The 17,494-nt window shown below is 34.7% G+C and overlaps 1 protein-coding gene across 1 annotated transcript in view; it reads left to right on the forward strand.

Annotated features, from left to right (window-relative positions):
* Nucleotides 1–17,106, forward strand: part of fgf5.S (fibroblast growth factor 5 S homeolog) — a 42,998-nt gene extending 25,892 nt beyond the window's left edge. Inside the window, exon 3 of the mRNA XM_018243551.2 lies at nt 15,077–17,106. Coding sequence (XP_018099040.1) covers nt 15,077–15,424 — 348 coding nt within the window. The 3' untranslated portion in view covers nt 15,425–17,106. The remainder of the gene's footprint in view (nt 1–15,076) is intronic.
* The last annotated feature ends 388 nt before the right edge of the window (nt 17,107–17,494 follow it).

Genomic DNA, 17,494 nt, shown 5'->3' on the forward strand with positions numbered 1-17,494 from the left:
TGTGAAATACGTATCACCCAATTTAGTTCTACTCTTCCCTATAAACTTTAATTGTGTTTTCATTTGATAATCTATGATATTATTAAACTGAATCTGGACCTGTGTCCAGTAATGTGTAAAATAATTTACAGAAAGTACAGTCTAAAACAGATGTGTTCTGATATGCCAGCTTTTAAAAGCTGAAAAATCTCGGTTATTTTATAATCACAGTTTTTAGAAAAATGTGCAAACAATGTAGCACAATTGATGTAGTTTGTAGAAGTGAAATCTTTTGATCACTGAAATACTATCCAACCATTATAAAATGATTCCTTCAGCTTAACTGCTATCAGTTTCAAAGTTCCAATCATGTGTAATGTATCTGATCGGCATTATGAATAAACTATAAAATGACAGTAGGCCTGACTCTCACTCAGAAAGGGGCTGCAGCAATGTAGGAATAATTGCTACAAAGTCCAGTTTCTAATTGAACATATAAAATGAAATGATCAAGATAATATCAAACATGTAAGTACCAGAAGTGTTTTGAACTTAACCAGAATAAAATAATTTATGAAAGAATATGGCAATGATAGACACAAGCATTATAATATCACATACAAGATGCTGACCTTGTGATACTCAATATGCTTGCAGCAATGAGATACCCAAAGGAAATACTGTAGTTGCTGATTCCTAATTCCTAATTCAATACTCTGTCAGAAACAAATTCTTGAAAGAGAATCTAGACCATACCAGGACTCGATGACTTTGATCTTTATATTTCCTGTTTCACATAACTGCTTAAGCCAGTGGGAACATGACCATGATGAAATTTTAAGGCATGATGGCATTTAAAGGGGCAGCAACAAACTTATTTTATTTATCAAACGTTTTCATCAAGTGTGTAGAGAACTATGAAAGATGCCTGTCCCATATTTAACTCTAAGTACTAAAACCATTTTATTCTACAGAGCTTATCTGTTATCTGTTATGTGTTGCAGCTGTATTGAAAACTGAAGAGCAGCCACTTTGGCTAAATATAATAACTTCAGTGTTTACTTATGTAGTATAACAGTACATTATTTTACTGTGCCTGTTACCTGACCTGGAGTTTCTCAATGGATACTCAATAAAATCTTGTACTTACAACCCTGCAGCTCTGAGAGATGCTGAACAGTAGGTGCCAAAAGCTGGTATCTTTTAAAACATTTAAAATAGAAAATTGAAAAGAAAGTAAAAGTTAGACTAAACAGTCTGCACATTAACATACTCTTTAGTTGCTTTTTGTCTCCCCACAATGTAGAAGTGCCAAATTTAGTTTATTAAAAAAATCTCCTAATTCAATTCAGTGAGAGATGAGAAACATTTTATTTTAATTCTGGCCTTATAAGAATGTAGATATTATTTTAGATTTTTTCCTTAAAAAATTACATCTGCCCTTTGGCTAGAGCAAATTTCCTCCCAGTTTGTTTTATGAAAACGCCATTGAAGTTGATTAAGGGAATCTAGAACTGATTTAAGTCAATCATTTTCAGTATCTTGAAAAATAGTTAATGTTTAGGATGCTGTTATATGTATATACATTTGATTATGCAAAGTTATATATATATATATATATATATATATATATATATATATATATATATACAGGTATGGCATCCGTTATCTGGAAACTCATTATCCAGAAAGCTCCGAACTACGGAAAGATTTTCTCCCATAGACACCATTATAATCAAATAATCCAAATTTTTAAAAAAGATTACCTTTTCCTCTGTAAATAATAAAACAGTGGCTTGTACTTGAGCCCAACTAGGATATAATTAATCTTTATTGGAAGCAAAACCAGCCTATTGGGCTTATTTAATGTTTACATGATATTCTAGTAGATTTAAGGTATGAAGATCCAAATTATGGAAAGATATGTTATCCGGAAAACCCCAGGTCCCGAGCATTCTGGATAACAGGTCCCATACCTGTATAGTGAACAAAAAAGTCCAGACAACTTGCTTGTGTAACAAAAAAGGTTTTTATAAAGCAAGTACTTATGCAACATTTCGAAGCTCCAGCTTCTTTATCAAGCATTTATGAATCCAATGACATCACATCCTATTTAAAGCCATAGGTAGTAATCACACCCAAAAGTGGGTCGTCTATTAATATGCAAATTCAATGTTACATATACATATGCAAATAGACAACCTGTGTCTTACATACATAACAGGAACATAAATATAATATTGAAAAATCCCTTTTAGCATATTGGTCAAAGTAAGTATTATAACAGCCAGAATTTATCAGTATATAGGATATGTCATGTTATAATAGTCCCACTCCCACCCCTATTAGAATGTTGTATAGCGTCTCTTCATTCAAATAAAAGAATATAAGTCATATTCTCTATTGAGTCCCTTTGGGTGCAATGTTTGCAGTGTGTGTATCCAGAAATTCTCCCTTTTCTGGAGTTACAGTAGTCACGTGGGGGGGGCAATAGACTCAGTACCTCTTTTCTTATCGTGGATTTATGTTGGCTGATTCGATCCATGTATGTGGATGTGCAAATGCATTTGTGCGAATTACATTGGTTGTACCTTCCACAAGGGAACATATCATCTCTTAAAGGCATCTTTAAAATATCGACTTCGACCATTCACCACCTAAAACCTGCCAAACTGCTGTATTAGCCTATGGGGGACCTCCTAGAACCTAATTGGAGTCAATTGGTGGACTTTGAAAATTCAAAGGTTTTTTGTTTTTTTAATCCGATCTTACTTCAATTCGAACAATCGAATACAGCCTATTCACGCGCAAAAAAACAACTTTTTTTAGTCCATTTCAGTTGGTCTTTTTTTATTCAAATTTCGAAGTTATGGGAGTTCAGAAAAACTCATTACTTCGAAATTCAACCCTTGATAAATCTGCCCCTTAAAGTGCTGCTTTCTTCCACAGATCACTTCCTACTGACATAAATATGAAGCACTACCAATCTACTAACAGTTATGTTTCCCACCTTAAACTGCTTGCTGCTTCTTAGTTCTTACATTTGGAATGCCATTCCTGAATTTCTCCAGAGAGAATCCTCCCTTAGTCTCTTCATAAATAAAGTGGGGGAATTCACATAAGTGGAGGAAGCATTTTTTTGGTGTAAAAGTGGTTTTAAAAGTGGTGTAAATACAATCTACATATACAACAGAAATCAATAAATTTCTAACAACATTTTCTCCCGACAATTTTAAAATGGAATAAAGCTCAGTGTAACTCTTTCCACTGTGTCAGCTCTGCTTTGTTTCCTTCTATTCACCCCACTTATATTTGCAGGGGATCAGCAACCTATTGTCAGGGTATAAACCCAGTTTTCTGTCTAACCAGAAATTAATAACAATAAGTTATACACAATAAAAACATTATATTTTACTGTGTATATACAATTATTTTATTGCCAACATAAAATAGGTAACAGTTTACTACTATTTGACTGCATATGGGGTCTTTCTTATTTTGGTAATATCTAATTTTTTTGCAATGCGCTTGAATTTGCAGAAATATAGCATGACCGATCACATTGCTCTTTAGCTACATGGAATCTAAAAACCCTCATGTCTTGTGAGGAAAAACAATAATTGACAGGAAAAATGTATGTAAAATTAATATATAGTAACATATTTACATGATCAGTGCATTCATATTTGAATTCTAGATTTACTAGATTGGTTAGCATTTTTGTTTTTATTTTAGTTTTATGCACTGGAAAAGATGACAAATTGTCAAAATCACTTTTTTACAGTTTTATAAAACCATATTGTAATTTATTTTGTTATTTTGTGAGGAACAGTACATAAAGTTTGCAATAGTAGTTCAAAGAATTATGGGTGCTCGACTGTATTGATTCATACATTAGCAATTGCCTAGCTATTGTATAACCATTGAAACAACATTAACATCAAACAATGATTTGATGAAGTACAAACAATGAAGTGGTTTGAAGTAACTCATATATAATGTACTGTTGTACTGCACTGGTACACCTGCTGTGTTTGCTTCAGAAATATTACTTTAGTTTAAATTAACAAGTAGTGATGGGTCGAATCTCTCCCCTTTCGATTCGCCAAAAAATTCACAAATTTCCAGCAGAATTTGCGAAACGGCAAAAAATTTGCAGAAATGGAAAGTTCACGAAAAATTTGTGAACTTCTGCCGTTTTCATGAAAAATTTGTGAACTTCCGCCGTTTTCACAAAAAAATTGTGAAATTCTGACGTTTTCATGAAAAATGTGTGAAATTCGGGCGTTTTCACGCAAAATGGAGCAATTCGAACCTTTTCACGAAAAAAATCAAGCATTTTCGAAAGTTTTAACGAAAAAATGGTGAAAGTCGGAAATTGCCACAGGCGAATTTTCACCAGCGAATTTTCACGAGAGATTCGAGAATTTATTCGCCGGCGGCGAAATGCGTGAATTTGCCGCAAATTTGTGCCTGCCAAATTTATTCGCCCATCACTATTAACAAGCTGCTTTGTAGCCAAAGGGGCAGCCATTCAAAATTGAAAAAGGAGAAAAGGAGCAGGATACACAGAAGAAAACAGATAAAGCTGTGTAGTATACAATGGGATTCTCCAGAAGTTATCTGCAATCTATTGTGTATCCTGTGCTTGAATGGCTGCCCCCCATGGCTACAGAGCAGTTTATTTATATAAACTATAGTTGTACTTCTATAGCAAACACACCAGTTTTAAGAGTTGACAGCAACAGTAGATTATATTGTCATTCCTTTAAAACACTTTCATTTTTTGGTGTAACTGTTCCTTTAAAGCAAGAGTTAGATATCTGTGTGCCCTGAAAATAATCTGTGCCTGGTCACTGCTATTTATATTTCTCTGCACCTGTCTACTTTGGTTATCAGTCTTATTATTTTCAACAACAAGGCACGCAGGATAGATTTTTAAACATTTGTGATTAAAACTTAATTTTTTAGGATGTAACGGCTACATATACATGTGGTATACATATGCTTTACAGTTATGCTGCCAACATTTTGAGTCCTTTAATGAATGTGAGGTTTGTGCAGCATTTATGAACTGTAATAAGATATGTTATTAAAAGGATCAGGTTGCTATTCATTTTGTGATCTAAGAGGTATGTCCTGTGTTTGCTATAGTCCATAGTTTGGATCAGTGCCTTTGTTTAACATTAAAAACGTAATCCCCTGTAAAAAATTTGAAATAACACTAAAGTTGACTACTACTTGTTATTTTTATCATTTGGGACATATAAAATCCTAAATATTCAAGATATAACAAATATCTTAAACCTAAATATAGTTTAACTACCATATATTTATATAAAACTAGGTTCTTTCCAATGGAAAGTCTTCTATTCATTTTTTTTCTTCTAGTATGGAAGCATGGAAGCTGGGATCTGTAGTGGAGAGTTCAACTGCACTTATCATACCTATGAGCTGAAATCCCAGTTTAAATAAACAGTTATAAACTACCAGGAGCATTTTTTCGCCAGCTGTAGTAAAATGCTGCCTGAAGCAAGGTTATCAACTTGCACCAATTTTCGCATCTGAATCACCTGCAGGTTAGGGGATGGGTACAGGGTGGGAGGGGGATGCCTATGTGTCATCCCCAGCCACTTTCTTTAAACTTTATACACGGTGCTCTGTCTTCCCATTGTGTATTCAAAATTAACTTCATATTCATGACTGTTCTAATTGTAATTTCCTGTTAGGGGATAATAGCAAGTGAATGCTGAAAATCACAGTCATAGGGGCAAATTTTCGCACCACTTCTCAAGGCACAAATCTGTTACCATTATGCTAATTCACTAATATGCAAAGTTGCGTCTCAGCAGCTGAACACTGGCAAATTCTCGCTATCGTTACTTGCTGGGGCGAGCATTTCATAGCGAATTTTTGCTAGCGTTCATTTCTGGCTAGCGAAACTTTGCTTGCACTTTTGCGCTTAGGTTAATTTGAATAGGACCGGGTACCTAAAAGTAGAATGGATAATGTCTTTAATACTAATGTTGGTGCAAATGCTTTAAGTGCCCACTTTTTCAAACACGTCCAATGAGCCATAATAAAGACAGAGGAGATCCTCTATTGCCCTAGACTTGAGCTCACCCTTAAACAAATTTGGCATGCCTCTCAAATTAGTTTTAAAAAATTCTTCACACATAAATATTTAATAGTTTGGACTTGAAGGCAATCCTGCTTCAAAAAAAGATTACCAGCATTTTTTTACAACTTTAATGCATTTCTGGCATACAGGATATGATTTCCCTGTTTGATCAGTTTGTCTGGTCTGAGGTGACGAAATAAACTCTGGCGAAAGAGGTAACATTCAGTAAAATTTGCATAATAGTGAATTTGCGAAGAAACGACTGTTCACTAGGGATGTCGCGGACTGTTCGCCCGCGAACTAATTCGCGCGAACATCGGCTGTTCGCGTCCGCCGAATGTTCGCGAACGTCGCGCGACGTTCGCCAATTTGGGTTCGCCTTAGCTGGCACTTATTTTTGACCTCTCACCCCAGACCAGCAGATACATGGCAGCCAATCAGGAAGCTCTCCCTCCTGGACCACCCCCACACCCCCTGGACCACTCCCCTTCCATATATAAACTGAAGCCCTGCAGCGTTTTTTCATTCTGCCTGTGTGTGCTTGGAAGAGCTAGTGTAGGGAGAGAGCTGTTTAGTGATTTGAGGGACAGTTGATAGTAACTTTGCTGGCTAGTAATCTACTTGATACTGCTCTGTATTGTAGGGACAGAACTCTGCAGGGATTTGAGGGACAGTGAGTTTAGGTTAGTTAGCTTTGCTGACTAGTAATCTACCTTCTACTGCAGTGCTCTGTATGTAGCTGCTGTGGGCACTGCTTCTGATCTCATCTGCTGACTGCTGTAATAACCCAATAGTCCTTGTAAGGACTGCTTTTATTTTCTTTTTTGTTTTTTTTACTTTGCTACTATAAGAGCCCAGTGCTATTAGTCTAGCTGTGTTGGGGAGTGGGACTGGTGTGCTGCTCCTCCTAGTAGTTCACCACTACCAGCACCAACCAGAGTCAAAATTGTTACAAAGTATCTTATTTGCACCTGTTAGCTGTTCTGAGCTCTCTGCCAAAAGCTAATTAAGTTAGAAACTGTTTTTTTTTCTGGCTGTTCAGTGCAGAGAAAAGAGGGACTGGTGTGCTGCTCCTCCTAGTAAGTAGTTCACCACTACCAGCACCAACCAGAGTCAAAATTGTTACAAAGTATCTTATTTGCAACTGTTAGCTGTTCTGAGCTCTCTGCCAAAAGCTAATTAAGTTAGAAACTGTTTTTTTTCTGGCTGTTCAGTGCAGAGAAAAGAGGGACTGGTGTGCTGCTCCTCCTAGTAGTTCACCACCACCAGCACCAACCAGAGTCAAAATTGTTACAAAGTATCTTATTTGCACTTGTTAGCTGTTCTGAGCTCTCTGCCAAAAGCTAATTAAGTTAGAAACTGTTTTTTTTCTGGCTGTTCAGTGCAGAGAAAAGAGGGACTTTCCAGTAAAAAAGAGGGACAGGGGGTTGAGTGGTCAAAAGAGGGACAGTTGGAAGGTATGCAAGTGCCACCTAGCTGTGTGAGCTTTTTCACATTCTGTCTAAATAACAATAATAATTCCGTGTCCGTAAACATCACCTGAGTGATGTTTTTACAGCAGCAATAATATATTCCGTATCAACTACTGTATACGTTGCCCTTGCAGGCATTGTTTGCCCAGTCTTTAACCAAGTGCCACCTAGCTGTGTGAGCTTTTTCACATTCCGTGTCCAGAAACATCACCTGAGTGACGTAGTGTGATTTCTGCCCTTTACAGCACAAAACGCAGCGCTGTGTCAACAATGTATTTTTCAGATACATTTTTGCCCTTGATCCCCCTCTGGCATGCCACTGTCCAGGTCGTTGCACCCTTTAAACAACTTTAAAATCATTTTTCTGGCCAGAAATGTCTTTTCTAGCTTTTAAAATTCGCCTTCCCATTGAAGTCTATGGGGTTCGCGACGTTCGCGAACCGTTCGCATTTTTGGACGCAAGTTCGCGAATATGTTCGCGAACATTTTTTCCGCCGTTCGCTACATCCCTACTGTTCACCAGAGAGAAAAGTCACCTGGCGATAGGGTGCAAACGCTTCGCCTTTTAGTGAATCTGCCCCATGGTCTTTTAAATGTTACCCTATGTGATATTAATAATGTAAGAGACAGCAGTTTAGACTTAATTACTACAGTCTGATAGTTATTACAATGTAATACACAAGAGCATTGAGTCTGTAAATATATTATGATAATATGCTTAATGATGTCATCAGTTGCAGTATACACAGTGCTTAGTGATGGTGTTTTTTGTCACATGGCTCACTGAAACATGCATATTATACTGTATATATATATACACACATATCTTTATATAGTATATTTTAAAGTATACCCCTCCTTAAAAAATACTATACTACTAAAATGACCATTCATTTCCTGTATTTTTCAACAGTGGAAATATTAGTGCCTATATTGTACAATGCAAAAATATGACTCTCTGTATAATAACAGTCCACCTAACGAGGCAGCACTTACCAACTGTGATCAATCATATGTAGTACTTTGTATTTTTGTCCCATTCTTATTTTTAACTTCAGTTGTGTAAGATCAGTATTGAAGAAGAAGAAGAAGAAGAAAAATAAGATCTACTTTGGCATATTATATGTCTTAATAAAATGCAGCATGAAGCTAAAACTATGATTTTATTTTCAAGAAATCAATGGCTGGTATTACTTTTAATGAGTGTTTGGGAGAAGGCTGATGAATCTAGTGCGGCTTTATGGGCATTAGTATTGTTGAGTATCAAAAAGTCAAATCTAGTTTGGCAGTGAGCCACAGAATGTTCAAAAAGCAATGTGATATGGATGATATTGCAAAGCATGTTATGTTTTTTTTTAACAATCTCAAATTAGAGAAAGTATCGCATTGCATATTACAGCATATGTGACTCTTTATTTTCATTATTAAGCATCTTAAACCCAGTGTGAAAATCCACACATTTAACACTTCTCAAATATGTCTAGCAGAAGTTGATGTTATAAGAACTTATTGCCTCCATCACAAGATTTTAAATTACTGAGATGTTTTATATTTTTTTTATAAATATTCATACAAATAAAGAGCTATCTATCTATCTATCTATCTATCTATCTATCTATCTATCTATCTATCTATCTATCTATCTATCTATCTATCTACTATTTATCTACATGCCTCTTCTAACCAGACAATTACTATCCATAGATACAATGAAGTGTCTAATTAGGGGCAGATTTATCAAGGATCGAATTGAAAATTCAAAGTAAAAAAAATATAATTTCGGGCTATTTTCGTGTACTTAGGCTTAGACTAGGGAATAGTCCAAATTCTATTTAAATTTGAAAAAAATTGAAAATTCGAATATTGAAGGTTATCAAGTACTGTCTCTTAAAAAATTCGATTTCGACCATTAGCCATCTAAAACCTGCCAAATTGATGTTTTAGCCTATGTGGGACCTCCTAGAACATATTTGGAGTCAATTAGTAGACTTTGAAAAATCAAAGTTTTTTTTTGAAAATACTTCGAATCCAATTCGATCAAATATGATCTTACACCTATTCACCCACAAAAAAAACTTTGATTTTTTTAATAAATTTTGGTTGGTCTTTTTTTATTCAAATTTCTCCCATTACTTTGAAATTCAACCCTTGATAAATCTGCCCCTTGTGTACAGTTTATCATGAAAAAACGAGGATCATTTACTTTGGAACAAATTGCCACTAAATGTGCAAGTAGCTCTGTTGTGCTCATTAAAGAAAACCACTTGCAACATCAGAATTGCTCAATACTATGTCCTTTTGATTACTTTAAGGGGCAGATTTATCAAAGGTCGAGGTGAATTTTCAAATGAAAAAAATTCAAATTTCAAGCTATTTTTTGTGTACTTCGACTAGGGAATAGTCCAAATTCGATTCAAATTTGAAAAAAAATTAGAATATCAAAATTTATCATGTACTGTCTCTTTAAAATTCAACTTTGACTATTCGTGATCTAAAACCTGCCAAATTGCTGTTCTAGCCTATGGGGGACCTGCTAAAAAAACGTTGACTTAATTTCGGTTGGTCTTTTTGAATTTGAATTCGAAATTCGACCCTTGATAAATATGCCCCTAAATGTGCCAAAATTAGGATAGAACAATAACATAATGCATTCTAAGAGAAACAAGGATATACATTTTTTCTGCAGAAAGATAATTGCAAATCAGGAGAGTTCCCCTATTTTATTGTGGTGATAATTTGATAGAAAGAGAAGATAAGAGAAGAGAAAATGAATTCTTATTTTAGCCATTGCAAGCTCAAGTATGTGCTTGCTTTCTTCTTCTTATAATACTGGTCAATACCATTACCTTTAACTTTAAGGGGCATATTTATTATGCTGTGTAAAAACAGTGGTACAATACACTACACATCACCAGGCTTTGGCATGTAAAAAACAGTTTTTTCTTAGAATGACTTCCACTAGAAGCAATGTAAAATAACTGCATCAAATCTGGCATTCGCAAGGCGTAAATTACACACACCTTGATAAACTCGCCATTTATTTTACACAGCTTTCTACACATTTTTTTCCTGCAGAAGAGATGTGTCTGGCCAAAGTGTAGAGGAACTGCATTTTGTTGACTTACCCCAATAATCAATTTCCCTTTGCTTTTATCAACTGCATATCTAATATGTCTGTTCTGCAAACCTTTAAATAGAAACATTACAGAAACATTGTCAGTGTTGTAAAACAAGTTTGCCAAATTATGATAAAGCCATATGTGCCTGACACCTTTTTGATGGAACTATGCCTGCTGTAAAATAGATTTTCACAATAGGCAATGGGAATATGAATAAATATGTCAGGAAGGGTATAGAGAATAAAGTTCGTACTTTAACTTCTAATTGTGAATTAAAAACATCTGAACTGTAGAAGCAGTATGCTATTGTGTGGCTTCTCCATACATCGGTCAATTATGTTAGCTGCTGAGTTTTGGTGACTCCTGGTCACTCCTAACCAAGTCAGCCTAACTGGCTTGGTGTTTGGAACCTCCCTCACTGATTTCAGTTCAGGGCTCAGTAAGACACTGATTGCGAAGTTGGAAACAGACAATCAGACAATTGTATCTTGTACAAGCCTTGTAAATACAATCAGCTTAAAGAAAAATTCACACATTTTGCACCTAACCCCTAGCAACCAATCATACTTCCTGCTAACTGTTTGCAATGGTGTACTAGACCTGGAGCAAACTTTGCAAATTTGATTACTTAACAAAAAGATATTACAAATTTGCAAAGATTTGTAGCAGACCCACTCATGGGCCTCACACATTGACCAATATGGTTTTTTTTTGGTCTGTAGGGTTCATGGATGGACAACTTAAGGACACCTTAAGATAATGAAAGATAAAAACTGCATAACCCATCCAAACTTTGAAATGTATATTTTGTAATAAATTTTAGTTAATATAAGTAAGTTGATATAAGTTTTTCCAATCCATTTTCTTCTATAAGTGTTTCAAGTTTGCTGTGTTTATCCCATCAATCTCTGACTTTTGCTAAACTACATAGTGAGGATTAGTGATGGGCGCGAAATTCGCGAAACGGCGAAAAATTCGCGAAACGGCGCCGGCGTCTCGTTTTTGACTCCGGCGCCCGTTTTTGACGCCGGCGTCCGTTTTTTCGAGAAAAATTTTTTGACGCCGGCGAATTTTTTCGGCGAATTTTCGCGGGCCTTTCGCGAATTCGCGCCTGGCGAATAAATTCGCCCATCACTAGTGAGGATGTGTATGTGCTGCTTTCCTAACATCAACTGACCTTAGAGACAGCAAATCCATATGGTTAATTTTGAAAATATTTGCAGACCATTTGTAGATGATTATTCTGTTCTCTGTTTATTTAAGGCAGATTAACTGTGCATATATTAGAAGGGGTTAGACACAAAGTTTAAATATTATGAAAACCCTGAACCTGTCAAGTCATCAGCAATAACAACATATTAATTAAACTTACTATGTAACAAGATCTTTTATCAGACAAGCAAGTTTTGACAGCTTTTGTAAATCTCTCTCCTGTCATGAGGAACCAAAACATATGTGACAAAGGAACACAATGCTTATATACAGTAGTGTAGACAGATGGTCGACAGGAAACAAAATTAAAATTTGTACTATTGTATGCTGTACAGTTATCAAGCATACAAAATAGAAAAAACCCCAGAAATTTCTAGGATAAAATAGAGGTTGCAGATAAAAGACTCGAGTTCTACTGTTGTCTTTGCATATATGCCTTGGATTGGTGCCATTTTTAATATGCCAGTTTTAACTTTCAAACACTATGCATGTTTAGTAACAACCTACAACATAATGTTTAGTGATCAGTTTAATATTATATATTATATATTTACTTATGAATCTGGTTATTGCAATATATACTTTTTAAGTGATATTAGTTAAATAAAAAAGGTGCATTGTGTCATAGAACTGTCACAGTCGAGAACTCATATTTATGAAAGAAATAATCCATATTTGAAAATATTTAGAAGTTGTAAAATGTTCTTTTCATGTTATTAACTTCCAAAATTGTGCAAATTGCTTAACATTTGCTTAAAGGAAAACTTTACCCCTGGCTCTATAAAATATAGCACATAAAACCTTGCTTCGTATGTTTTTATTAAATTATACTTTTCTAGCAGTATGTGTCATTGAATAATCATAAATAGAATAAATAGAAAATTAAATAGAATAAAATAGAATATTTTATGTGCTAAGGGCCATCCCCGGGCTCGTACGAATTACAGGTCACGTAAACAAACCAAGAATAAATTCTAGGTTACATTGGCCAGTGCATTGACAGAAATCTGTCTTTTACATCCACTCTTCTTCCTGGTGCAGTCGCGGACGTTCCACCAATGAGGTGAGCTGAGACGCTCGCCTCAGGCTGCAGCACCCCCTGGTTGCCAGGGTGGCAAAAATGCTGCTCCTGGTAACTGAGAGCCGAATTTCTGTTTTTAAACCAGGAAATTCGGCTCTTGTAGTGCAGAGCGCACAACTGCACTAGCGACGTAGACAGTCCCCGACCCCCTCTGGCCGTGGGGAGGGGTCCGGGTGGCAAAAGGCCCAGGATCGCTCCTGGGTACAGTTAGAGAAGCATTATTTCCTGTCAGGTGATCTCTGTGGCAGCGCACAGACCATCACAAAATGGCAGTTCAAGGAAAACTATGTTAAAGGCCAATATTTACCAATATATGTATTCCAATTTGGAAAGATTATTTAATAGGTCACTTTTTGTGATATATACAGTATATAAATGTATATAAATGTATGTCCATGCCATTCTATCTATTCTATTCCATCTATATTTTCTACCATTACTTCTGTATTCTGAATCAATGCCGTTTCCAGCCCATCACCCTCTTGTAATGGAGATGCAAAGTTTTACACCTCTTGACTCTCTGTTAAAAAAAAACAGAGAGCATATACCAAACTTTTTCAAGAAATGCATCCATGATGTCATAAATGTGCAGAGATTTATATAGAGATCTCATATTTCAATAAATAACGCCAGCTATTTGGCCTTGTATTATAGATGTGGACTGACTGGGTCCAACAGTTTTACAGAAAAAAACAAGTACAATAGGATCAGTACCTGGAGCAGCTTTTGACAATGTCTATAATAAGAGTTATCTTATGTTTTATTCATCAAAACAGAACCCAGACTTTTAAAGCTATCTACCACATGTGAAAATAATGATGTGACTTTCACCTTCATAGAGAAAGAAAGGTGAATGTTGTTACAAATGGAAATTTACATTTAGACATGCTTTAGTGGCATTGCCTTTTCCACGCTGTTTTGACAGGTCAGATCTTTTGCCCAGACTTATAGTAGAACAATGCTTTTAGCTATGACTTGTGCCAACAAAAATCACATTGCTTTATTTGTTTTTTTAGTTAGTTACAATCTTTCCAAAGACATGAATAAAATATTAACTTAACCTCATTAAAAGAGTTGTTGTCCTAATATGATTTGGTAGGATTTCTTCCATTCCATTTTTGAATTATTACATTTCTCTGCTTGTCTGTGCACTGCTCACTATGAAAACCAGATGGACTTCAAATCACAAAAGGTATCTTAAATTGTCAAAATGTGAAGGAGGGGTTGAATGAAAATTAAAATAGGATATGGCTCCTACAAGCAAAATACAGCAAAGGAATTCCAACAGCACACAGGACTGTGAGAAATCTTCAAAAATGTATTTCAATGCGGAGTGCGATGCAACGTTTCGGGGAATAAAACCCCTTTGTCAAGCATCCTACAAGGAAAGGAAATAAATCCTCTGCTCTCACAATATCAGTATATGTAAGCATTTTAGCAATGAGGTGGCCTATTTATTGAAGGTCGAATTTTAGTGGTTTCAGAGATTTTTGAAACCACATTTAAACTCTCTAAAGCTACAAATGCCATTAAAGTTATTAAAAGATCCAGATGTAAAAAGAGTGAATGGAAAAAAATCCTGAACAATAACTTTAATAAAACAACAAAACCTCTAAAAATTCAAGTTTTTCAGATAATTACTATGAAAAATAATATCTGAAACAGTCTGAACATTTTGTGCATATAGCTACTCAAAAAATGCCCTCTCCTTTAAGCAAAAAGGGATTGTTTGTCCATATAGTGCAATATATTCAAACTGGCAAACTGTAGCATGTCTTAATCATGTCAATCCTACATGCTCTTTCATCTGATTCATTAAGAATTCTAGCATTTCTTTAGGCATTTCCACAGGGACTAAGATTTATCTGCAACTTATTAAAACTTATTAAAAATATTGATATGGTTGAGTGCAGATGATTTGTGGTCACACCCTCACATAATTTTTTTCCTATAAATGGTATGGTGAAGTGTTTATCACCTTTTTATATAAGCCAAACTGAATGAGCTCATAAAAATGGAGTGTTTTCCCCTTTAGGTACTCATCTTTTTTACTATATACCAAATTGCTAAATAAACTATTTTTGTTTTACAGCCAATGTTTTCAGAAGAATGCAAATTCCTGGAGAGGTACCAGGAGAACAGCTATAACACATATGCCTCAGCTGCTTACAGAACTGAAAAAACAGGGAGAATGTGGTATGTAGCATTAAACAAAAGAGGTAAAGCAAAAAGAGGATGCAGCCCGACAGTAAAGCCTCAACACATATCCACACATTTTCTTCCCAGGATCACACAACAGGAGCCACCAGAACTCTCATTTACTGTCACAGTTCCAGAAAAGAAAAAAGTGGTGGTTTCTCCTTCAAAAACAAAGACTTTATCAGCATCTAAGAAGAACAGCAGCCCTGTAAGATACAGGTTGAAGTTTCGTTTTGGATGAAGAGATCTGTCTGTACTGATACTGACATTCATGTTATGAGATTAATTAACTTCACAAAAGGTATTAACCATGTTGAGACGTTCATCAATCCATGAACGAAGCAAAGTTCCAATTTGATATTGTTTGAGGAAGAGTTTAGCTTTGTTTACGCAACTTTTTCACTGAGTGATGGAGATTCAATTAAGTTCCAGAAGCCAAAAAAAAAGGTGCTCTCACTATTTTATATCCTTCAATAAACTGATATTATGGTAAATACTACTGCCATAATCTCTACAAATAAGCAAAAGCAATAATTAATTGAGTATTCATATGAGGGATAGGGTTCATCTCATGTTACTGACTGATTAAACTTCTTGTAATAGGCTATTTTATTTTGACAAGGGACTGGTACTTGGCTGCACAGTTGAAATTGTATTCCCCATGAGTTTCCATTTTTAATGATCCCACTATGCAAGAAAAAAGAAAGAAAGAAAGAAAGAAAGAAAGAAAGAAAGAAAGAAAGAAAGAAAGAAAGCATTAAGCTTAATAGATGTTAATAGGTTATGTCTGGCTTAGCAACACTTTAATTCTATAAAGAGCTATATAAATCTGTTTTCCAACATTTCTCATGTATTTCATTGACTACCTGAAATACCACATTGGAGAGTGAGATTATATTAAAATCGTTAAATATGGCATGAATATACTACAAGTCAGAATCTCTAAGAGAGGCAAGTCTAATATCAAGGCAATCAGCTGGACAGTCCTCAATCATATCAATGGGAGTAGCCATACTGCTCCATTTTAGAGCAACCAGTTAAATATCAGCCATAGACTCAATGGAGTGGCTGAATTCAATACCCTTGTCTGTTTTAACAAAAAAAACTTAAAAAAATAAAAGTATTATATCACTTATGAATCATAAGTGATATAATACTTTTATTTTTTTAAGGTAGCAACCTCTGAGTAATTTATTCCCTGGCAATTCTTCTGCCAATAACGCCCATGTCACACAGTAGATGAGGCTGAAAGCAAATACTTTCATACAGTGCAACCAAGGAAATTCTACCTAGAAATTTAAAACCATATCTAATTTGCATTAGAAGTGAAAAGTGTTGTTTAATAAAATATTTTATAACAAAAGATATCTGTTATTTTTTTATAAATGATACAAACACATTATAATCTCTATTTAAAAGGAATATTTATTGCCTCTTTTATTTTTTTAACCAGTTATGTATAACTGACAGCACTGTAAAACAATTTGTTTTGGGATGACATCAATACTGTAACATTAGTGAATAATATTGGTAAAAATGTTTTACAGGTCAAGCACGTATTAATGGTGCATTATAGCTCAGTGTAGTACAACATATATACTCTCGTCATGTTGCAAGAATAATGTAACATGTATTTCTGCTCTGATTTCTTCCAGGTTAATAAATATGCCCATAGATATATATATATGTTTTTTTTAGTTTTAATTCCTGTGTTACTGGTCCTTTAATACCTGATCTGTCTGTAATAATATTGTATTAATATATGTATTAACTTCATTATGCAAATCTGATCACACTGTGACAATGATAATTGTTCAGGCAAATATTGATAATCATATTTTTACAATTTTAGTTCAGAAACGGCAAATCTTTTTTACACCTACCCAATGAGTAACCTGAAATGATTTCATATTGCTTATTAGTGTGTACGTTTTTGAAGAATATTTATTTTATTAAATGATTGCTTTTATATGCACTGCATCTCTTTTCTCATATTTTGGCTTGTGTGAATTATATTATATTGTTTACCTGAAAAAATAGGATTGCCTTAATATTATTACATTTTTTTATTATTTTATAAAAACTGAAATGTCAAGCATATTTTATTGGGTTTTTTTAACTGTGTTAACAGTTTAAATTACATTTATAGCCAGGTCAGAAACTTTTAATGGTTATAATTCAATAATAGTATTGCTCTAAATATAGTTTATTTATAGTTTGACTTTTGTTGTGATCATTTCTTAAAAAGCACACAACAAAAAAAATCAATAATGCGCATTCATGAAATATACATCTTACTTTTTTTTAATGG

Source organism: Xenopus laevis, chromosome 1S (assembly GCF_017654675.1).
Source record: "Xenopus laevis strain J_2021 chromosome 1S, Xenopus_laevis_v10.1, whole genome shotgun sequence".
Lineage (NCBI taxonomy): Eukaryota > Metazoa > Chordata > Amphibia > Anura > Pipidae > Xenopus > Xenopus laevis.